The following is a 22,790-nucleotide window of genomic DNA, read 5'->3' on the forward strand; positions in this document are numbered from 1 at the left end:
AATATTTCAGACTTGTTCGTGATCGTTGAAAAGAGACCCAGACTTCACTCAGGTCTACTTCACTAATATTCTCAAAAATGTGAAAATCTTAACAATCACATCAACCAAGTTTTATCACTTATTGGAATGACTTTGTTATACAGTTTTTTGTTGCATTACTTGCTTATGTTACTGTCTAACTTTTACAAATAGTTTGGTATAAATGCTCTCTCCAATATTTTAGTAATCGACTTAAACCCAGGAGAACATTGTTTTCTCATACCTGTCAGTCGTCTGATCATAAATTCTTTATCTTGGAGAGTTTTATCCGAAACTAAATTGTTTTAACAAGACAAAGTCATTCTTCATAAATACCACTCGTTTCCTTATGAAAATTTCAGAATTTTGATATAAATCCGACTAGAATCAAAAATCTTTTCAAAATAGGAATTTGATTAGAGACAGAAAAAAACTGTCGTTTTCACGAGTGGACAGTCTGTGCACTAACTTGAAACATTTTTTGTTAGCCACTGAAAAGGTCATTATAATGCAAAAAAGTTTGGGTCGATAAACAATCATAGTACTTAGAAACTGGAAGTCAAAGTTCAACCCCAAAAAAAGAAAGAAACTTATGACTCAACCTAATAGTACAACAGTTCACGGAAGTCCCGCATCAAAAAACGACCAACTACAAAACTAAAGTACAAGGATAGATCTGTTCATACACAAAGTTTCGAGACGTTCGCTCAATTTCTGACCCTGTACCATCACCCCAAACTCTCTTGTCACTCAGATACTTGTACGATTCAAAACATATATTTTTTATGATTGAGAGACTAGTCAAATTTGTTTTTTAGTTTTCTTTTATAGTTTCGAATAAACTGTTCATACTTCTGTAAAATTATATATCAAAACTTTTCTCCAAGCGGATCAACGTAAAAATTGCATGTTTCCGTCTGAAAATTTGAGAAAATGTACGTGAAAAACTATTAAAATAGCCTTTCTTCTACAAATTCTCAATTTTTCTTGCCAAAAAGTTCTGAAACGCAGTGAAAACTGTCTCTTTTTCATTTAACTGTAGTTGCGGCAAGAGAGCAGACGAGAGAGGAAAAATAAACGCACGATTTCACCGACTTTTTTCAATTGCAGGAAGCCGTGCCACGTATTTTTTCCGTTCAGACAATTTTTCCGTAATTTCAATAATTCGGATTTCTTCTTCTACGTCTTGCCAGCAGCTGAAATTGTGAATCTTCGGTGCAAATTCACCTTTTCAACGCTTCTTTAAATTTCAGTGTGAATTTTTAGTCATTTTTCAAATTTCGATTTGTTTTTCTACAATATAAGTGAAACTGTTGCAGTTCGAAAGTTTTTTGTCTGTTGTAAACGTCACCAGTTGTGAGTATTCTCATAGTTTTCCTTGTCTGAAATCTTTTTAAAATTCTTTATTTTGGCGCGTTTTTCGGTTTCTGTACATTCAAAATTAACTGTTATAAAACAGGAAAAAGTAATTCTAGTTGATTTTGATTTTTTTCCCAAAAGAAACGCCTTTTATTATTTTTCAGTGCAGGAAAGACGCTTAGTCACCGCTCTCAGCGCCGTCCTTCGTGCCCATCGCCGTCCGCTGCGTCGCGACTTATACCGTTCGAGACGTCGCCCGTCTTGTTTCAACGGAGCGCGTTTTCACAAGGAGCCTCCCCATTACGCAGTCTTTTTGTAATGTTTGTCTTTTTTCTAATGTCGTAAATTATAGATCTATCACGATATAAATTTCGAAATGGATAATAGATCAAGGCTTGATTCTAGTGAGGGATACTAGCTAGCAATAACCTTGCGATAATTTTGAAATTGTATAATGATCAAGTGAGAGAGAAAGAGTCTGTGTATGAAACAATGAAAACATTTCCTTGATTTTCATACAAGCAAGCCAGAAGGGATAGTAGCTTTTGGAGGACACATACTCGTTTTTATTCAAACCGATTTCTTTTAACTTTAAACCAAACTGCTTTATGGCTTTGGGCCCGTTTTACTGAATATGAACTCGTTCTTCTTGTTTCTCTAAACTGAATAGGTTTGAGGTTTTTTACTGGAGATATGCTCTTATAAAATACCACCACTGAAATCACTCTGCAAAAATCACCCCATTCTTCCAAAAACAAGAGAGAAACGAGGAGACGATCAATATTATTGAAATACAATTTAAATGATCTTGTGATGACAAAAACTGAGAAAGAAAAAGAGTTGTCTGGGAGGTACGGTTGAGTAAACAGAGCGGCGGGCACCGTCACGTCACCTCTCGCCACTTTTTTTCGTTTCTTCCCTCCATTTCATCTACCAAAATGAGATATCACAAAAAAGAGGGAGACGACGAAACCAGGAGGTGATGAAAACCGCCATAAAACTGGGAGAACGGTGCTTTTATAAAAATTTGTCTACTTTGTTTCTCAAAATGTTTTTTTCTTTCCGGTATCGATTGAAATTCGAGGAATGCATATGTTGTTAAATATCATCATGCTATGTGGTATTTTCAACCAGTCACTATTTATTTTTCGGAGATTGAGAACATGAATTAATTTCTATAAAAAAATTGAATACGTCCATAAAAAACAGTTTTTAAATAAAGAAAAAAACTAGTCACTACGTCTAGTTTATTCCCATCTAAATTATTACATATGTTGCTTTGAAAAATCGTTTATTTCATGTCATTTTTATTTCCATTGTAACAAACTACTTTATCATATTTCGTCTTGTTATGTTCCTGTTTTTTAACACGGAAACTTAAAAAGTTATTATTTCTAATTTTTTTCAATCTGAATAAGCTTGATTCCATTTTTCTATCGAGCAGATTTATACAAAATTGTTTTACAGAAACAATTACTTCAAAAACTCCAAAATTTTGTGGACATCGACCTAGACGGAATGGAAAACTCTGTCCACGAGAGTAGCAGTGACGAATGTTTTAGGAAGAGAGATAGCGATGATTTCGAAACGGAATCTGACCTCGATGAGGAAGCAATGGCACAGAAAGCGGCTTGCAAAGCCAGATTTGCTGAATTTTACAAAGAATATAACGTGAGTTGAGTTTTTCGTATTATTCAGTGTTGATTATGATGAGGAATCAGAGATTTATTGACATTATTTAAGAAGCGACAACGACTACTTGATACTGATTCAGACGATGATGACAGTAGCAGCGACGAATGTTTTAGGAAGAGTGATGGCGATGATTTCGAAACGGAATCTGACCTCGATGAGGAAGCGATGGCACAAAAAGCTGCTTGCAAAGCTAGATTCAATAGAATGTACGCGGCATTTAGGGTGAGTTGCTTTTTTGCATTATTTAATGTCGAAACTGATGCAAAATTAGGGATTTATTGATATTATTTCAGAAGCATGTACGAGAAAACCAAAGTGATTCGGATGATGATAACTCATCGACCAAAATTTCCAAGCAAAAAGAATCAGAGGAAAAGGAGAATAGAAATGGAAATCAAAACAAGACGATTGTTGGACAGAAAATCGGTGCTGAGAATCAATTCGCTGTAGCTGACGATGTCGTTCCGGATGTTGACTCAGTTCATAACTCAACCGATACGGAGCAATCCAAGGTTTGTCCATACAACATCACTAATATATTTTAGAACATTCATTATTTCAGAATCAAAACGTCAATATCACAATCAGTGATCGTGTCCAGTCATCAGCGAATGCGATCGCCAATGCAAGTGGAGAAGATCAAGCTGAGAATCCGCACAACATCGACGAGTCGGAATCAGATGAACACATGAATAACAACAATGGCTATCAAAATATGGGAATCGTGGACCATCAAATGGTTGCTGACCACAGACTAGTTGAAGCTGAAGAGGTCGATTTTGCAGAAGCAGATGTTTTACATGTTGATTCAGCCTCGAAGCCAATCGATAATAAACAATCTGAGGTATGTCTATACGATTCACTAATACTTTCTGAAACATGTATGATTTCAGACTCAAAGCGTCAATATCAACAACAGGGATCGTGTCCAGTCATCAGCGAATGCGATCGCCAATGCAAGTGGAGAAGGTCAAGCTGAGAATCCGCACAACATCGACGAATCGGAATCAGATGAACACGTGAATAACAACAATAGCTATCAAAATATGGGAATCGTGGACCATCAAATGGTTGCTGACCACAGACTAGTTGAAGCTGAAGAGGTCGATTTTGCTGAAGCAGCTGTTTTACATGTTGATTTAGTCCTCATGCCAATTGATATTGAGCAATTTGAGGTATGTCTATAAGATTCACTATTACCTTCCAAAACATGTAATGTTTTAGACTCGAAGCGTCAGTATCAACAACAGTGATCGTGTGCAGTTATCAGTGACAGATACTGCCAATGAAAGTAGAGAAGATCAATCTCAAAATCCACGAAACTTCATGAATTTAGATCAGGGATCTTCTGGGACTACCAACATCCTGAAGCACAACGACACTAAAAAAACTGATCCAATTCCAAAGAAAACTATTATCAAAAAGTAAGTTTCCCACTCCTGGATTCAGACTCACTTCACATTAATGCTCCTCCTATTTTCAATTTCAGAAGAGTTTCGAAAAAGCCGTTCAAAGATGAGGATCACCCTTACCGGCCGCCTGGTGAAAAGATAGACGCTGTTCATCCAAAACTGAAATCCCCGAGACTAACTCGTTCTAGGGGAGACGCTGGCCTCTCCAAGGGATTGTCAAATGAGAAGAAACATAAAGTTTCAAATGCGGTCCAAGAGGCGATGAATCTGTTTTATAGACATCATACTTGATGTCCTTCATAATAGAATTCAGGCTTCACCAGAATGATCGACACCATACAAGCTATAATTGAACTTGATTTAAGAGGCGTTGTCTGAAAGAAGAGGATTCCTCTTGGCACAGTTGCAAAAAGTTGTTTCAATTCGAACTCTTTTCACAGCATATGTACCCCTATGGTAGTAATTTACAAAAAAATATGTCACCAGTCCCCTATGACGTCATCATAGAAAAATATGCCCAATAATAGACTTTTCAGCCAAAAATTCACAAAAATTTCAATTTTCTAGATAACATGGGGAAACTTTTGTAACATGTTAGGAGTGTTTTTGTCTACCTCTACACAAATTTCCAGCCCTCCAGACACTCCAGAAACCGTTCAATTAAATTTCATTTTCATGTTTTTTCAACTTTTCTCGAAAATTCCCTCTAGAAATCCTCAAATTTCTAATCGTATACGTATTCCCCGCAAAATGTTCTATTAGGTCCAATTAGAAACATTGAAAAGTAGGCGGACCATTTTGAGATATTTCGATTTTTTCAAAAATCACATAAGGGTCCCCCCTTATGAAAATTTTAATTTTGACAAAAAATTCAAAAAATAAATTCCTCCAAAAATGATCAGAATATTGATAAAACACTTGGAATAAGCCAATCCCAAAATATGAAATCTCAGAAATGTGTTTGAACGGATTCCGTTTTTTTTGTTCATCCAATTTTTTCCCATTTTTTGACGTTTTCATCAATAATTTGTACAGAAGTCCTCAAATGTTAAGGGATATCCTAATTCTTTGCAAATCGTTCTATTAGGTCCGATTGAAAACATCAAAAAGTAGGCGGACCATTTTGAGATATTTCGATTTATTTCAAAAATTACATAAGGGTCCCCCCTTATGAAAGAAAATTTATTTTTAAATGAAAAAAAAATTCAAACTATGAAAAAATGTTTTTAATATTTTATCTGCCTTTCCAACGTTTTTTCATTTAAAAAAATGTTGAATTATTTTTTCGAAATAAATTTTCTTTCATAAGGGGGGACCCTTATGTAATTTTTGAAATAAATCGAAATATCTCAAAATGGTCCGCCTACTTTTTGATGTTTTCAATCGGACCTAATAGAACGATTTGCAAAGAATTAGGATATCCCTTAACATTTGAGGACTTCTGTACAAATTATTGATGAAAACGTCAAAAAATGGGAAAAAATTGGATGAACAAAAAAAACGGAATCCGTTCAAACACATTTCTGAGATTTCATATTTTGGGATTGGCTTATTCCAAGTGTTTTATCAATATTCTGATCATTTTTGGAGGAATTTATTTTTTGAATTTTTTGTCAAAATTAAAATTTTCATAAGGGGGGACCCTTATGTGATTTTTGAAAAAATCGAAATATCTCAAAATGGTCCGCCTACTTTTCAATGTTTCTAATTGGACCTAATAGAACATTTTGCGGGGAATACGTATACGATTAGAAATTTGAGGATTTCTAGAGGGAATTTTCGAGAAAAGTTGAAAAAACATGAAAATGAAATTTAATTGAACGGTTTCTGGAGTGTCTGGAGGGCTGGAAATTTGTGTAGAGGTAGACAAAAACACTCCTAACATGTTACAAAAGTTTCCCGATGTTATCTAGAAAATTGAAATCTTTGTGAATTTTTGGCTGAAAAGTCTATTATTGGGCATATTTTTCTATGATGACGTCATAGGGGACTGGTGACATATTTTTTGTAAACCACTACCATAGGGGTACATATGCTGTAAAAAGAGTTTATATTGAAACAACTTTTTGCAACTGTGCCAAGGCCCAACACAAACATTCTCACTCTTACAGATAGTGCCTCTTAATCAAACTATTGAATTCCAAATATTCATTGATTGTTTTCAAGACATTCTTATCTCTGTTCACTTTATTACGCCACAATGAATTGTTTTAGAACTCAATTTCAGTTTTCCTCTTGAATCTGGATGTGATACCAATTACCGGAAATGCGCGTGACGCATATCAAAATGTCACGGAAGCTTAATCTTCATAGCGACCATTTTGCTTTATTACTGAGAAAATAAGCACGGAATTATAGTTTTGTACATGATTCATCAGACACTCATTTCCCGACTTGAATGTACAAAATGTTCTGCTATAAGTAAAGAAGGAAAAACTATCCACGTTTTTCAAATGAAGGGCCAGAGACAAGAATTGTTATCAGGGATTTGTTGACATTTGAGAACATTATCAGGGAACAGAATCCAGACCAAGACAGTTAATTTCGATGTTTCTCGTGATATTCCTCGAGAAGACTGAGAAGGTAATTGGATTGCACCAGACACGGTGTTCTTCTTGGTACATTGCACAAAGAGGCGGTACAGTAGCAATAGGTGGCGACTGTCAGTTTCTCGTACTGAAAAACGCTGCAGTTAATAACCAACCAATCTGAATGGAACCTATACACTCACGTTGATAAAAAAAATGATCCGTCATAAGCTTTTCCGTACGGGCACTTCCTTGAGAGTAATAGTGATTTTAAGAGGACAATCGCACTATTTTGAACTGAAAGGGGTCGATTTGAAAGAGAAAATACTTTGTCGAAATGTAACTTGCTAGTGAGCGTCCGAACAAAAAAGTTGCTAACTACAAAAATGGAATTTTGTTTTTAGTCTGCTTGATTCCATGAAAAGTTATATTGTGGGACAGTTAGTTTTACCATGACGCACTCTCTAAGTTGGCCACTTTTTGTCGTACAAAAAACTACAAACTACAAAAATAAAGTTATATTCTTGGTCTATTCGATCCCATGAAATGTTATTCCGTGGTACAGTTAGTGTTACCATGACACACTCTCAAAGTTGAGAATTTTCAACTGAGAAATGAAAAATATGGTATATTTTTTATAATGAAAATTTCCTAGCAAGTTAATAGGAAGTAAATGCAAATAGTATGGCGACGTAGTCTGCTCGTTGCTATTCCCGGAGGGCAGATGACGTTACGTGATCGTACCACCACGTAATCCTTTAATTATTGCAATAGAACCGGACCTCTTTGTTTCTGTGACATATGAAGTGCTGTAATAAAACTCGAACCATGACGTTAAGACCTAATGAATGTGAACTGTGGGAAAATATTGATTTGGCGGCGTTTATTCAAAATACAGTACTGATTACTACAGACACATTACAAAATAACAGAGATCATCACGTAGAAATTGATTTTTTATTCTGGGTAACTCGACGGAGGTGCTTCTCAGCTACTTCCTTGACAGTCTCTCCACATAAAACCACTCGAATTACGATATCTTCCAGAATTGCTGTCTGCTTCATTCCCAAATCCACGATTTTACGGCATGCCTAAAATGATATATGAATATGTGATAATAAAAGGGAAGACCTACATCAGAATGCGGAACGTCGGCACAGAGAGTGAGGATGTGCATACTTTCGAGAAGTTGCACAAGAGTTGGTTTCAGTTCCGCAAGCATCATTCTCTGAAAAATCATTATTTGAAAAGGAAACTGATGAAAGTCACTTACCGGATTCTTGAATAGCTTGTAGAGACATCTGGTCTTTCCTTTCAGATCCTCAATCTCTTGAACAGTTAGAACTCGTTCAACTTTTGATTCAGATGGCATCTTGTAATGCGCACACCACCGCTGCAGAGAATAAGGAATAATGAGAGGGAGAAAGACGAGTCACCTAGGCCATCCAATTGAGCAGTATTACCAACATGAGCTTTGGGAAAAATATGTAGTTTTGGGAAGGGACGGTTTATTTGTTTAAAGTAGTAATCCATAAGAATGAGATGTGTCTTCTTAACATCTTCTTATCAACACCTGCCCGTTCGGTTATTGAAGAAAATGGTATATGGGCAGATTACAAACAGTTTGTGTATTGAATTATTTTCAATTTTCCAAATTTGCCCTCATTTTTGCCACGATTCGTTATGATATGTTCAAAAACCCATGTCCTCTCTTCCACCTTACACTCTGAAATCTTTTCTTCTACATATGCTTGCTTAAAAATTTATGAAAATAAACCGAAGAACGCTGAGAACCGATTTTTATTGTTGAGAGCGAGGGGAAAAATAATAAAACGGCTAACTGTCATGAGAACCAAAATCGGGAACCGTGTAGGAAAAATATCGATCACATTTTATCCGAAAATAAGATATGAGTCTTGGTGTAGTTCACCCGCTTCATGCATATTTCTCTAGGGTCATTCCTTTGTTAGTAATAAGAACTATGATATCTGATGCATGTTTTAAGAATAACACATGAGGAATAAGAAAAGTAAGAAAGAATATTACCAAAAACCGTTAATTTTATCAAATTACTAATTATTCTTTTCTGATATTGTCCTGCTTCACACGAATCAGATTCCATCTTTGTTGGTTGATCGGCTCATCGACAATTGCTGAAACCGGCTTTCTGGCTACATGATTGTTTATTCGTGGGTGTTGTACCCTTTGGCGTTGTTGACCAACATTTTGGTAGTGGTTGGAGGCAGGATCAGCCAGTTTAGACTTTTTTGGAGGAGTACCATTGGAAATCTGAATTATCGTTGATTGATGTCTAGTGAAATAAGAATACCTACAGGTTCTTCCGCTACACTGTATTCCGGGAAACGTTCTCCAGGTCGTGCCCAAGTCGCATGATATATAACAGTCTGGTTTTGTTGCTCTGATTCTACGAACGACTTGCTTTTCTTCTTTGTTGTCTGTTGGAGCTGTAGAGCCAAGCTTCGCTTTGGTGAAGCCAGCGAACGGAGAAGCACTCATCTGCAATCATTATTATGTGAGCTCTTATTGAGGACGAAAGCAAATTCATCAGAAAAGTATTCACAAAAAAAAGAAAAAAAAGATAGCTTCGCACAGAGAGGGAAAACAGTTGATAGCACAATCATAAAATTCTTGGAGTAACGACGTTGGTTAACTGCTGGCGGAGGTGGAAGAAGAAGAAATAGAGAATGAAAAACATAAAGTGTATGCAAATCTATGTTTATATAGTTTTATTCTATGAGAAAGCCGCAGTTTTTGTGATAGGGTGCAGCATTGTGCTGCGAATTCATTACTTTTTCTAATGATGATAGTAACATCCTATGAAAGAAAAAGTTGCGAAAGCTGACAAAATCCACAAATAACAAAACCTCGTTGAGGTGCACTCGTCCTAAAATAATTAAACGGCTATTCGAAGGAAACTCGAAGTACTCGAAAAATCGAATGCGTGCTAAAAATTTAACGAAAAACTATTAAATATGGATAAAACGTGTCTTTATTATAAAACAAAACTGAAAAACGGGAAAATGTGTGCTATTATAGTGAAAATGAAAGACAAAAAGATCAGAGTGAAGAAATGGGGAGATCTTGAGGAAATGTATCCTTGAGTATATTTGACATAACGAGGTGATGAGCAGCCGGAACTACTTCAAGGCCTGTTATTGGCTTGCCCGGGTTTGGGAGTTGTCGAGGTCTGAAGGCACAGAGTTCATTGGTTTAACGACATGATCGTCGACGACGTCGTTTAGTCTTCGCTTAGCAACCTTTTTGGCAGGTCGGTTGTCCACCTGCAAGAAATTGTTGGTATATATTGGTTTACAAGAGATAAAAAATGCGTCAGAGGAATCAAACACTGGAAACACATAACTGAGAAAATCACCGACCTCTTCCTTGTTAGACCGTTTGTTCCGACGGACCTCAGAAGATCTCGCTTGCTTCGACGCATGCAACGACTGGACCAGCGTTTTCAGAAAATTGCGATGGAGCAAGTCCACGCGGAGATCCGTTGCCGGCTTCGACTCCTTTCCCTTCTTTACTGATATGGAGATCAGGCCACGAACTTCTTTGCTGGAGAAACCCATGAGAATGTTGGTGTTCATCTGAAATTTTTTCTAGTTTTGCGATGATGTTCAGAATAATTGACAAAAATAAAGTCTCAATAAGGTTTTTCAATAAAACTCAACAAAAAAGTGATTGCAAAAAACAAAAGCACAAGAAGAAAACGAGTGACAAAGATGCAAGAAAAAAATGGCAAATGAAGACAAAAAATAATCGATCTCTCTATTTGGCGGCCTAGGAGAAAGAGAACGGTAGGTCAAATTGAGACCCGGTAAAGGTCACGGTGTAGCATAGGGGGAAGAGAGTCCACACCACACACAATGTATTGAACAGTGTTTTTTTATCGCGGACCACTTGTCGCATATTCTGCCGCTTTGAAAATATTTATTCTTTTTATTTTTAAATCATAAAATTCTTTTTTTCAGGTATGATTCCGATCATCCCACTTGAGGCTGCTGTTACAATTGACAACAACAATAATAACGTTGACGAAATGTCCCAGGGTCCAAAACTATATATAACTACCAATCTCAATGGAGATGACACAATTTTTGAAGTTTTCCAGATGCAAAGCGACTCCAACGTAAGTTCAGTCCCGTATTTGCAATAAAACTCTTTTCTTAATTATTATATATTGGTAACTTTTTCAGTTCGCACTGGAGCGATCACTGGAACTCACATATGGAGGAATCGTTCGCACCTGCATTCTCTACGGAAACGAAATTTACAAGTTGGAAGACATTGATGTTCGCATGCTGAACGAATCGGAGTTCTTGCATGCCCTCCACCGAAATGTTCGACTTTTGATTTATGTTCCAACTGTAAGTCTTAGAATAAAAAACAAAATCATACGATAGAAATTATTTGAAAACATTTAACAACATTTAAAAAGTTTTGAAATATAAAGCTATCCAGGCCTAATAAAGTTTTTGAATCGGTTTGTGTTATATCGCTAGGTGGCAGGAGAGTGGAGTATAAATAACTATTTATTACATAAAAAATAACCGACAACTATTAGTTCTCTCGGCTTATATGGGCAGATCTTCTTGCCACCTATGACCTCAGGGTTAGACGATCACTAGGCTAGGCCATGCTAGTTCACGCCACAACACCTCCCTTTCTTCAACGAAAGTCCATTTGTCTACTGTCTTCTGAATCGTCATTCTTCCACGACAGCCGCTGCTCAGACTCCACAGCTTTTCCTTCTCCTGGACATCTGTCCCGATCGCTGTCCTTCTACGGTCCATCGACGACACACGATCTTCAGCGCGTCAAACACACCTCCACGGTGGTTTCCAGCACGATCTACACCTCATGGTGCATCCCACAGCATCGATGTCTTCCTCACGACATCATCCACTCTTCTTCACTCTGCTGCATCTCCGATCGGCTTCTAGGGGATCCTCTGATCTCGAGCCCATTGCTCTCCAACCCTTCGACGGCTTCCTCACAACGATGCCGACATCTCGTCCTACTGCATCGGGGTATCCAAATGTGCCTCCAACACTCTCCCTGTGCACCGACCAAATCCGATTTGGAGTATTCCAGCCTTCCTCGGTGGTCCCTTGATCCTGATCGCCAATGTTATATTGCTAGGTGGCAGGAGAGTGGAGTATAAATAACTATTTATTACATAAGGAATAACCGACAACTATTAGTTCTCTCGGCTTATATGGGTAGATCTTCTTGCCACGAATGACCTCAGGGTTAGACGATCACTAGGCTAGGCCATGCTAGTTCACGCCACAACAGTTTGGCATGTTAATCTTATATATTTATCATTTTCAGACGGACCCTACCTACCAAGACGCCGAGCGTTCCCTTCACCACTTCATTGAAATCTACGGAGAATAATAATGAGAGATTATGATAGTATTTTTTTCGGTTTTTTCTAATTTTTATGTAATTTTTGAGTAAATATTAATTGATTAGTTAAATTGTTGTTCCTTGTGTTATTTATACCAACGTTCTCACAAAAACAACAAAGTTATAGAAGCAGATCGGAATTAGCAAGTTTTGACAGCGTGGGTCATCTGGTAAAACCTAAAAGGAAATGTATACAGAACAAGAAATTAATTCTACATGATAAAAAGAGTGGGGAGCCCATTTAAAAAATATTTAGAAGAAAGGAAAAGAGGAAAAGGTCAGAACAAAATTTTTCACAATAATTCCATATAGGTAGTGACACTTCTGTGTTATGTCATCAGGACTTTCTCTCTGCAGTTGTGAGAAATTGGTGGAAAGTCCGTTAGTGCTGACAAGTCTTCATTTGTGGCGATGATTTGCAAATTTTTGGTGCTGAAACCTCATTAACCTGAAAAATCTGGGGGTTTTAAGTGCAAAATTCTCCAACATGTTCTGAAACAATACTCACGTCTTCTTTTGTCATTTTTTTTGTCGTTTGGGAGGAAGCGATTCAAGATGGGTCTTTTTTTTGGCATCAGCTTCTTTCCTTTTCTTGTCTGAATCTAAGACTTTCAGCATCTGCTTCATGACGTTTTTGTTCAGCAAGTGGACGCGAAGATCTTTGGTTGATTTAAAACTTTTACAAGTGTTGACAGTTTTGAACACCAATGAAGTGATATCCTTCCTGGATAAGCCCATCATGTGAGAGTTCTCAGTTTTGTTTAGCATTTGTGACTGAAATGTGATAAGATTTTTTGATGTGAAAAAAAAAATCAGCTGTCAGAATGCAGACATAAGTTTGGAAAATATGAGGAAAATCTATAATGTCAGATCACGAAATGCATTTTTTGGAAGTTATACCTTTTGCTGCAACATCGACATAAAATCTAGTAAAAGATAACAAAAAAGAAGAACTGGTGTTTCCAATAATAAAGAATGACATATCACCTTTCTCTTAAAACATCATTAGTAGTTTCAAAGTCCGTCATGTGAATTTAATACGGTAACGCATGATAGTCATTACAAATACGTCAGAAGATACTTCATATTGCTCAAAAAGAAACCACTCAAGTGAATTGAGTTGGATCCATTTTGAGCTGATGATATGTGAGTTAATAATGAGACGCTCGGTCGATAGTTAAAGTTATCGAATTCTGTAAACAGGCAACTGAGAACTGTAATCTTCGAGTATTTATGAGAGTTGTAGCATAGATAACATTATTTTGCTTTTGTCCTTTACATATACAAAAATTCTGCATTATGATTTGATTGGAACATCGTGTTTATAGAGATGGAATAACTTGTTCTACAGCGATCAGGATGGAAATTAGAAAGTTTGCTACCTGTTTGCTACCAACCCAACCACGTTGATATCAAGTGGCAAAACCATTTAGGGTTAGAACCAAAGGCATCTAGTCATGAGCCCAGTTTAGTCATTTGTCCGGATGGCATTCAAAAACAAGTTTTTCTTTTTCTCTGCCATTAAGATTTTTCTAGTCGCAAATTCATAAGTTTTCATGCCGTTTTCCAATTAATCCACGTTCATAGATTACTAATTATAAAAACTATAGGATTGGTACGTTCAATAATTAACCTGGAAACATTCGAGTGAAGTCTAGTTAGCTAAGCCTTAATAGTTGACTTTTTTGACCAACAAATCATCAATTTTATATTTTTTGCTCCAGACAACACCATTTCAACTGAGGATGGTGTTCAGATTTTGTGTGAGTCTTGTCAACGTACCTCTTCGAACGTTTCAACAAAATTCCGTTTACTATCCTTTCCTTTTTGTTGAGAAATTTTATGTCCAGAAAGTTTCAAAGTTGAGTTTCGGTATCTGGTCTAATCGTTTTTGTGTTATTTTTGCTATGTGCTCAGAGAAGATTCAGATGACAACGCTCTCCCTTTTGATATGTGAAATATCTTAAATTCTCTAAACCAAACCTTGAAAAATTATGAAATTTGGGTAAAAGTGATTTATTATTATAAAACTATGGGGGGATAAACCAATGATCGTATTATCACAAGGGAAGGAAAATACACTATTAAAAATAATTAACTTTAAAGCATAAACATCAAAAGGAAAATCAGTAGTGATCATATAATAAATCAATGGTTGTTCGGTAGTTTCTAGACTTCATTCCATGGACTACTTCTGACGTGGCTTCTGGCCGTCCGCGTTGCACGATGAAGTCTTCTCTTGTTTCGAAAGTTTGGCAAGTTTCGGGTGTGGCTCCTTGGCGGTCTGAAAAAAAATATTGATTTTGGTTTTATTAAGAAAATGAAAACTACTTAAATGCAACTGCATCACGTTCTTTATATCAGAAACTATTTCATACTTACATTTTTAGCAGCTCTTTTTTTGCGACTGGGGCGTGCCTTGGGTAGCGGATTGTTATTCAGCTTGGCGATAGCAGCCTTTTCTTCATCCAACGATCTTTGGGACATGGTTACGTTCCAGGCAAGGTTGCGGGTAAGAAGAAATAGCCGGAGATCGGTCGAGTGCTTGACGATTGCACACTTTCCGATGACGGTCGTCACGAGTTTGTCGAAAGTGTTGCGGGGAAGATCATATAGTGGGAATTGTGGCATACCTGAAAACTTTTTTGATTAAAATTATAACAAAAAGAGCAGAACGGAAAATTGCCCAAATCGGGACAAAAAAAACTGGTTTATAAGAAAATGAAGAAGAAAGAATGAGTGCGAAGTGTCGCATATTGGCGGTCCGAAGAGAGACGGTAGGTCAAATTGTGAGAAGGCGACAAGACATATGCGAGTCTGCACCGCAGTCGTTTCAATGTTGTTGTTTTCTTGGGTCATACCCTTGCTGCTCTCGCAGTTGTTCGACAGTAATTTTTCGTCGGGAACTCGACTGTTTTTCTTTTTTGTATAATTTGTCCACCATTTTTCGAGTGTGCCTGTTTTTCTGTGTGATTCAATTATAATACATTAATATTTCTCTCGGGGATTTTTAGGACGCCTTTCTTTCTTTTGTTGAGGAGTGGGATGTTTTTCATGTTGGGATAATTCAAAAATCGACAACTCAGTTTTCAGATCTATTCATTCCGACATTATACGGTATTTTTAGAAAGTGGTATAGAGACTTCCTGTTCATTCTTCACAGTTTGCTATAGTAGATAAAGGAATTCTCAATTTTTCTTTTCATCCAAGACATCTTTAGGTTTTCTCTGATTCTTACAAGTTTTGAAATAGAAATCAGACTTTTCTGAGATATATCTTGTACCGCATGAGTTTACCAACGGTTTAAACAACATTCCAATTATTTCATACTTGGAAATTATGGGAAAATTATCAACCATATGATTATATAGTTTATTTTTTCCTGAGAATAATGTGTTCAAAAAATATTTGCTCTGAGATTTGATTTCAGACTGTCTGGGAAAGTTTTAATAATTGGGTAATTATTTTCATTTTCTTAACTCTCAGAATTCATAAATCTATAGTTTTTTTTGATCAGTGAAGTCGTGTGTTTTATGAAAGTGTAATGAACAGTCCAGTCGGAAAGATTACAACTTTTTTGGTTTTCTTTACAAATGGAGGATCGTCTAGAGTGTGTGCAGGCATGGAATGAATCTTTCAATGTTGAAAAAAATCTGAAACATCTTATTGCAACCACCTGGATAAGATTAATCTCAATGGCATGCTCAATCACCCAAACATAATAAAGCGTTCCTTCCTTGCCAAAAATTTGTTTGTAGTGTCCAAATTGTTCATGACAAATAAAATAATCCGATGGAACATAGCAACCAAATGTCAGAAGATCTTGTACATTATGACAAGTGTAGTCGCTCAAATAGAAATTCATTATAACAGCTGAAACAAGTTTTGATTATCTATAATAGATGACATTTTTCAAAACGTAGTAACTAGTAGACCGTTTCTGTCTTGTGAATTTGATTTCAAGCGTTCAAAACCTATCAAATTTGTGTCATCCTATAAATTCTTTCACTTCTGAAACAAATCTCTTTCACTCGGCCAAACTGATGAATAATAACTACTGATAACACATCAAAGACCAGTTCAAAAATTCAGGTTCATGAGTTGTGCTCCAGACAACTTTTTTTTAATAGAAAAAGTTTGTCCAAGTGTTCAGTTTAGAATGTCAGACTTGCGAACGTCAATAATTTTTTTCGACACACACATACGAGGCAGGAATGAGTGGGCCGAAACGAGAACCGCCTATTCAGAAAAACGAAATGAAGGCGGAGCTCTCTGTCAGAAAACTATAAAAAGAAGCCGATGGATTCACATTCAGCAGTGGTCAATGATGAAGTTTTCTTCTCTTCTCCTCTTGGTTTTCCTGGTGTCCACTTTTGCGCACTGTGAATCATTGCTCTGCTATTCTGGATTTGAAGGAGCTATGGAGATCGAATCTGGCTTTGATTACTGTTACGACACCATCGACTTTGATTCTCGTGAAGTTGTCTACGACGGCCACAAAGGACATAATCATATATTTAATGAAACCCGACCAATAGAAATGGAAGACGGACCATGTTTCATTAACGTGAGTGTATAGGTTCCATTTGGTTAATGATTGTGGGGTTTTTCAGTACGAGAAACAGACCGTCGCTACTTACTGCTACTGTACCGACTCACTGTGCAACGTACCAAGAAGAACACGGCGTCTGGTACAATCGACTTATCTTCTCAGTCTTCTCGAGGAATATCATGCAAAACATCGTGGTTAACTGCCTTGATTTGGATTCTGTTCTCTGATTTTTTTTCTCAAATGTCAATAAATCCCTGTTAACAATTCTTGTCTTTGGCAATTATTCCAAAAAACAGAGAGAACACTTCCTTCTTCAATTATAGTAGAATATTTTGTATATTCAAATTGAGAAATGAGTGTCTAATGAATAACGAATGGTCAGATTTGTACAAAACTATAATTCCGTGCCTTTTTTGCTAAGAAGAATAAGCTTCCGTTATATTTTGATATGCGTCACGGATATCATATTTAGATTCAAGCGGAAAACTGAATTTGAGTGTAAAAAACTTTATTTAGATCTGATAAACTTAACAAAAAACAAACAATACATCAAAAATAATTAACGAAATTTAAAAACTTGCATTATTAATTCAAAGAAACAGGTACGAATCACAGTTTGTCGACTTGCTTCTTCTCAATCGGATAAATTTCCGATTTGACATCTTGAAGAATTCCTGCGTTTTCTTGTTTGACTTCTTGAAGAATTCCATCACTCTCTTTTTTGATCACTTGATCACCTCCTTTGTTTTCTTTCTTGACGACATTTTCCGGGTTCTCAGGTTCCATAATAACCTTTCTTTCAAACAACGATTCTACCTCCTTCATAGTTTTCGACTTTTTTTGTTTCTTCTCATTTGATAATCCTTTTGAGAGTTCCTTGTCTCCCCTCGAACGCGTTGGCCGCGGAGTCTCCATTTTTAAATGAATGGTATCCATCTTTTCTCCATGTGGCCGGTAATCATTATCTTCCTCATTGCGTGACTTTTTCGTTTTTCTGAAATTCAAAATAAGAGGCGGGTCATTGTGGTTAGATGATGGGAAGTGATTTTCAATTCAGGTGTGGGTAACTTACTTTCCGATAAACGCTCTCTTTGGAGTTGAAGACATTTTTGATTTTTGAAAGTGGGGAAGTGTTGTTTCTGAAAAACTTTATAAAATACATAGAGTTTGAAGAAATTAGATTAAACGAAAAAAGTTTAAAGTGCCGGCTGAAAAGATAACATAAAGGAGTAATGCGTATAAAACGTACCGGAGGTAACGAAAAATGAAAATGAACAAATCTATGGCACAAAAATGAAGGATGGTTCTCACAACCGTTCTCCCGGTAAACATGAGACATTGAAATTTAATGTGGTAGTATTCTATTAGTGCGAAAAACAGAAAAGGAATGGAGAGCGCAGAGTTTCGAAATAGAGACATGTGCCTATCATTTTCAATTATCCTTAACAATCCTAGGCAGAGAGGTGAAAAAAGTGAATATATGCGCTTTCGTGAGTTTATACCATTGTTTACTAGGTCTGAGCAGCTTTTCTGTAGAACAGTGGACAGTACCGGAAAAATATATCATACTTTGTCTTTTTAGTTGAAAATGTCTAACTTAGCGAGTGTGTCATAGCAAAACAATTTCCCACTGTGTTTATAGTGTATTTTAGTGTATTTTTTATGAATCAAACAGATTAAAAGCAGAGCTAGGTTTCAACTTTTCTGAACGGAAATTTCCTAGAGAGTTTTAGTACATTTAAATGAACAGTTCAAAAATCGCACTATTTTGCACTGAAATGAGTCAATTTCCGGGAGAATTTACTTTGCCGGTGTGTAACTTGTTAGGGAGCGTCTGTACAGAATAGTTTTCTACTGCAAAAATGAAGCTCTACTTTTGTTCTGTGTGGTTCATACATAACTTGCTTTGTAGGGAAATCGATTGGAATATTTCTAATTCTATGTAGAAACAATTAAATTCCACATAAAGCACCAGAAAGAAACACATATAGGCATAATTTGCGCAACATTTCGAGAGTATCTGAAATTGCAAAAAACTCAAGTCTTGCCTGTTTTTGCTTGCAGTTTTCTAGGCTATTCATTTTAAGACCCGTCGTTTTAGTGTAGAGCAGAGCAAAGCCAGATTCTACTATAAAAGTCCGCCTATCTGCATAAATAAGGGGAAAACCCGCACTATTTTCTACGGTATGCAGTGAAAAAAGATTCATTTCAAAAAAGATCCCAGTGGTCAAATGTTCCCTCATCTTCAAATAATTCACAATGGAGCGCAAAAGCATTATGACGTTTGATACGCAGTGCCTGGTTATACAACATGACTTTCTTTGTGGGACAATTAATTGGAATGTTTCTAACTCTATGTAGAAAAAAACTAAATTCCACATAAAACAACGAACAGAAACACATATTCATTATATGCATAGAAAAATGTGATTGGAGAGAAGTCTAACAGTAAGAGATAATTGAGAGAGTGTAAAGACACAGACAGAAACGATCATAGCACGAGGGTCTCCTTTTGAAAGTAGACGAGCTCGGAGGTGAGAAGAAGACTTGGAGAGAAACATTATACAGGGCGTCTGTTACCCACCCTAATAGACCTCGGATAATGCAACAGATAGAGGTAAAATGAGCAGCAACATGTGTAACCTCAGCTTATTGAGATAAACAAATGGAAAAACGATATAAACAGGGATGTATATTCGTACTGTGCAGATGATCCAATGATTTGAAAGAAAGAGCATGAGAGCCGGTGAATTTTGAAAGGGTCAGTTAAAACGGATTTCTTCAAAATACAGTACCGAGCAGAAAGATATAAAATTTAACTTTTTTCAGTTGAAAATGACAAAATTGGAGAGGGTGTTACAGTATTCCTGATTGTCCCAAAAAGTAAAGTATATATAAACCATTTCGAATAAACAAAAGAAAGCAAGAAGACGATCTATATTTTTGAAATAAAATTTGAATGATCTAGTGACAAAAACTGAGAAAGAAAAAGAGTCGATTGACTGGAATGTACGGTTGAGTAAACAGAGCGGCTGGCACCGTCACGTCACCTCTCGGCACTTTTTCGTTCCTTCCCAATAAAAGATAATTGAGAGAGTGTAGAGACACAGACAGAAACGATCATAGCACGAGGGTTTCTTTTTGAAAGTAGAAGAGCTTGGAGGTGAGAAAAAGATTTGGAGAGAAACATTATACAGGGCGTCTGTTACCCCTCAAAAATCGCATCAGTTCGCACTGAAATAGGCCGATTTGAGAGAGGAATTACTTTGTTCAATTGTAACTTGCTAGAGAACAGCCGTACTAAAAATGCCTGCATCTTTTCTTTTTCTGATAAATGTTTTCAAATTTGAGAGGATGTTACGGTATTGTACCACAAAATGAATTATTTCTAAATCAAATATATCAAAAATAGAGTTTCTTTGCTATAGCTAACAAATTAAATACAGTTAAATATATTTCTTCTCAAGATACACCGATTTCAGTGCGATTTTTGAGCTGTCTTTCTGAAATGATCATAGCTCACTAGATAGTGTCCGTACAAAAACGTTGTCAACTACAAAAATGATGGTCTGCTTATCCGCTTAACATGTTGAGAGAATACATTTATGGTAAAATTTCAGATGAATACCTTTCAGGTCAAAGAAATGTTTCGAATCTTCATGATGCTGCAAGAAAAAAAATTGATTTGTAGTCTTCGTTAATAGGAAGTAAATGCGAATGGTATTGCAACGTATCCTGCTCATTGCCATCCCGGGAGGACCATCTCAGGAGGACAGATGACATTACGTCATGGTACCGACCGCCACGTAATCCTCTAACTATTGCAATATAATTGCACTTCTTTGTTTCTGTGACATACGAAGTGCTGTAATAAAATTTGTACCGTGACGTTCAGACCTAATGAATACCAACTGTGGGAAAATATTGATTCGATGCGGTAAACTAAAAAATAGATTACACGAAACGTTTATACAGACACACGGTACTTATTACTACAGAAGAATTACGAAATTACATCATTAATTAGAAGTTGGGTTATTGTTCTGGGTAGCTCGACAAAGATGCCTCTCAGCTGCTTGTTTGACAGTCTTTCCAGACAAAACCACTCGAATCACGACATCTTCCAGAATTGCTATTTGCTTCATTCCCAATTCCACGATTTTTCGACATGCCTAAAATGATCAATGATTATGTGATTAGAAAAAGGTAACACCCACATCAGAATGCGGAACGTAGGCACAGAGAGAGAGGATGTGCATACTTTCGAGAAGTTTGACAACAGTTGGTTTCAGTTCCTCAAGCATCATTCTCTGAAAATCATTATTCAAAAAAGAAACTGATGAAAGTCACTTACCGGATTCTTGAATAGCTTGTAGAGACATCTGGTCTTTCCTTTAAGATCCTCAATCTCTTGAACAGTTATAACTCGTTTAACTTTCAATTGAGATGGCATCTTGGAATGCGCACACCACCGCTGCAGAGAATAAGAAATAATGAGAGGGAGAAAGACGAGTCACCTAGGCCATCCAATTGAGCAGTATTACCAACCTGAGCTTGGGGAAAAATATGTAGTCTGGGAAGGGACAGTTTATTTGTTTAGAAAAGGAATCTACAGGATGAGGTGTGTCTTCTTAGCAACACCTGGTACCAAAATAAAAGTATTCCAAAATTGAAGAATTAGGCATAATCATCATAGAGTTTGTGAAAGTTTTTAAAAATTGGTTGTAACGACAGTGCTTAGGTTCAAGAAGGATCGGTAGGCCATAATAAAAGTGAACATCTTGAAATCTGGCTAACAAATTGAAAGATAATTCAAAAATCCGTATTTTCTGTAAATTATGAAAAACTAAATGTTATCATCGTCCACCGTTGTTCAATATTAAGTTCTCTTGAAATGAGTTTTTCTTGGATTTTGATATCCATCATTTATCAAATGCATCCCAGAAGCTCAAATTGAACTCACAAGAGAACGTTACCTGATCACTCAATCAAACCCTGTTTTGAGTTCAATAGAACACATATCTCTATCATGAGAAACTTATTTTCTAATTAAATTGCCCTAACGGTGAAAAAAAGACGCTAATGCTCTACGGAATGGGCAGTTCTCATGCCATTTACAGCATAAAAAAGGGGTTCGAAATAGCCTCAAAACGACATACTTTGGAGTGGAGAGCCGTGATTTGGTTTCTACTTCGTTCAGTTTATTTTGAGTGTTAAAATGGGTTACTTGGAATAAAAATTGGGTTTTTTTAAAAGTTAAAGTAGAATATGATTGCTTGAAGTCGGTTTTCGAAAAATCCGATCGCTCAGTTTTGTCCGTTTTAGCGGTTTGCTAACAATAGAGATAGTCTGTTCATCTAGTAAAACATTATTTTTATGAAAAAACTTGCTGATTTCATTATTTCAATCCATGCATTCAGTTTTTGTGCAACTCAAAATAAGACTTTTCCATATTTCTTAATTTCATAATTAGTCAAAGTCTAATCACTAGCACTAATAAATATTTTCCTTGTCTTTTCAGAAAAATTGTTTATGTTATATCTCCTTCCACATCATGCATCCCGACAGTCTCCTCTCTCCGAATAAACTAGAATGACTCACTACTGACAAGACCATTGGCACCACGCGCAGGCACAACAAAAAATCATTTTTCTGGTTGTTTCTAAACGAAATTCTTTTTTATCGATTATCTCAAATTTTTTAAACCTGTTTTTCTTATTTTTTCACGCTTTGATACATCTTTTCTAATGAGTAGTAAAAATTGAAGACTCCATAACAGTAATACCT

General features: G+C 36.4%; 10 protein-coding genes across 10 annotated transcripts; 4 read left to right on the top strand and 6 right to left on the bottom strand.

Annotated features, from left to right (window-relative positions):
* Positions 1-2,895: 2,895 nt before the first annotated feature.
* Positions 2,896-4,775, top strand: GCK72_025429 (uncharacterized protein; the record flags this gene model as incomplete). The annotated part of the gene is made up of 7 exons (XM_053736337.1): positions 2,896-3,048; positions 3,121-3,294; positions 3,366-3,584; positions 3,635-3,916; positions 3,966-4,247; positions 4,297-4,496; positions 4,562-4,775. 7 exons carry the CDS (start codon positions 2,896-2,898, stop codon positions 4,773-4,775), a joined length of 1,524 nt encoding a protein of 507 aa, XP_053579903.1.
* Positions 4,776-7,950: 3,175 nt separating this feature from the next.
* Positions 7,951-8,384, bottom strand: GCK72_025430 (uncharacterized protein; the record flags this gene model as incomplete). The annotated part of the gene is made up of 3 exons (XM_053736338.1): positions 7,951-8,103; positions 8,148-8,240; positions 8,286-8,384. The coding sequence occupies 3 exons, from the start codon at positions 8,382-8,384 to the stop codon at positions 7,951-7,953; spliced, it is 345 nt and encodes a 114-aa protein (XP_053579904.1).
* A 704-nt stretch (positions 8,385-9,088) lies between these two features.
* GCK72_025431 (uncharacterized protein) lies at positions 9,089-9,529 on the bottom strand (the record flags this gene model as incomplete). The annotated part of the gene is made up of 1 exon (XM_053736339.1): positions 9,089-9,529. The coding sequence occupies one exon, from the start codon at positions 9,527-9,529 to the stop codon at positions 9,089-9,091; it is 441 nt and encodes a 146-aa protein (XP_053579905.1).
* Positions 9,530-10,185: 656 nt separating this feature from the next.
* GCK72_025432 (uncharacterized protein) lies at positions 10,186-11,291 on the bottom strand (the record flags this gene model as incomplete). The annotated part of the gene is made up of 3 exons (XM_003103598.2): positions 10,186-10,314; positions 10,411-10,626; positions 11,265-11,291. The coding sequence occupies 3 exons, from the start codon at positions 11,289-11,291 to the stop codon at positions 10,186-10,188; spliced, it is 372 nt and encodes a 123-aa protein (XP_003103646.2).
* Positions 11,013-11,442, top strand: GCK72_025433 (uncharacterized protein; the record flags this gene model as incomplete). Its single annotated transcript, XM_003103635.2, has 2 exons — positions 11,013-11,168; positions 11,236-11,442. The coding sequence occupies 2 exons, from the start codon at positions 11,013-11,015 to the stop codon at positions 11,440-11,442; spliced, it is 363 nt and encodes a 120-aa protein (XP_003103683.2).
* A 457-nt stretch (positions 11,443-11,899) lies between these two features.
* On the top strand, positions 11,900-12,154 carry GCK72_025434 (uncharacterized protein; the record flags this gene model as incomplete). Its single annotated transcript, XM_053736340.1, has 1 exon — positions 11,900-12,154. One exon carries the CDS (start codon positions 11,900-11,902, stop codon positions 12,152-12,154), a length of 255 nt encoding a protein of 84 aa, XP_053579906.1.
* A 2,485-nt stretch (positions 12,155-14,639) lies between these two features.
* GCK72_025435 (uncharacterized protein) lies at positions 14,640-15,082 on the bottom strand (the record flags this gene model as incomplete). Its single annotated transcript, XM_003103631.2, has 2 exons — positions 14,640-14,735; positions 14,834-15,082. 2 exons carry the CDS (start codon positions 15,080-15,082, stop codon positions 14,640-14,642), a joined length of 345 nt encoding a protein of 114 aa, XP_003103679.2.
* A 1,693-nt stretch (positions 15,083-16,775) lies between these two features.
* Positions 16,776-17,202, top strand: GCK72_025436 (uncharacterized protein; the record flags this gene model as incomplete). The annotated part of the gene is made up of 2 exons (XM_003103603.2): positions 16,776-17,018; positions 17,065-17,202. The coding sequence occupies 2 exons, from the start codon at positions 16,776-16,778 to the stop codon at positions 17,200-17,202; spliced, it is 381 nt and encodes a 126-aa protein (XP_003103651.2).
* Positions 17,203-17,612: 410 nt separating this feature from the next.
* On the bottom strand, positions 17,613-18,110 carry GCK72_025437 (uncharacterized protein; the record flags this gene model as incomplete). The annotated part of the gene is made up of 2 exons (XM_003103591.2): positions 17,613-17,997; positions 18,076-18,110. The coding sequence occupies 2 exons, from the start codon at positions 18,108-18,110 to the stop codon at positions 17,613-17,615; spliced, it is 420 nt and encodes a 139-aa protein (XP_003103639.2).
* A 2,912-nt stretch (positions 18,111-21,022) lies between these two features.
* Positions 21,023-21,456, bottom strand: GCK72_025438 (uncharacterized protein; the record flags this gene model as incomplete). The annotated part of the gene is made up of 3 exons (XM_003103703.2): positions 21,023-21,175; positions 21,221-21,313; positions 21,358-21,456. The coding sequence occupies 3 exons, from the start codon at positions 21,454-21,456 to the stop codon at positions 21,023-21,025; spliced, it is 345 nt and encodes a 114-aa protein (XP_003103751.2).
* Positions 21,457-22,790: the final 1,334 nt, after the last annotated feature.

The sequence above is a fragment of the Caenorhabditis remanei genome, chromosome X, assembly GCF_010183535.1.
Source record: "Caenorhabditis remanei strain PX506 chromosome X, whole genome shotgun sequence".
In the NCBI taxonomy this organism is placed as follows: Eukaryota; Metazoa; Nematoda; class Chromadorea; order Rhabditida; family Rhabditidae; genus Caenorhabditis; species Caenorhabditis remanei.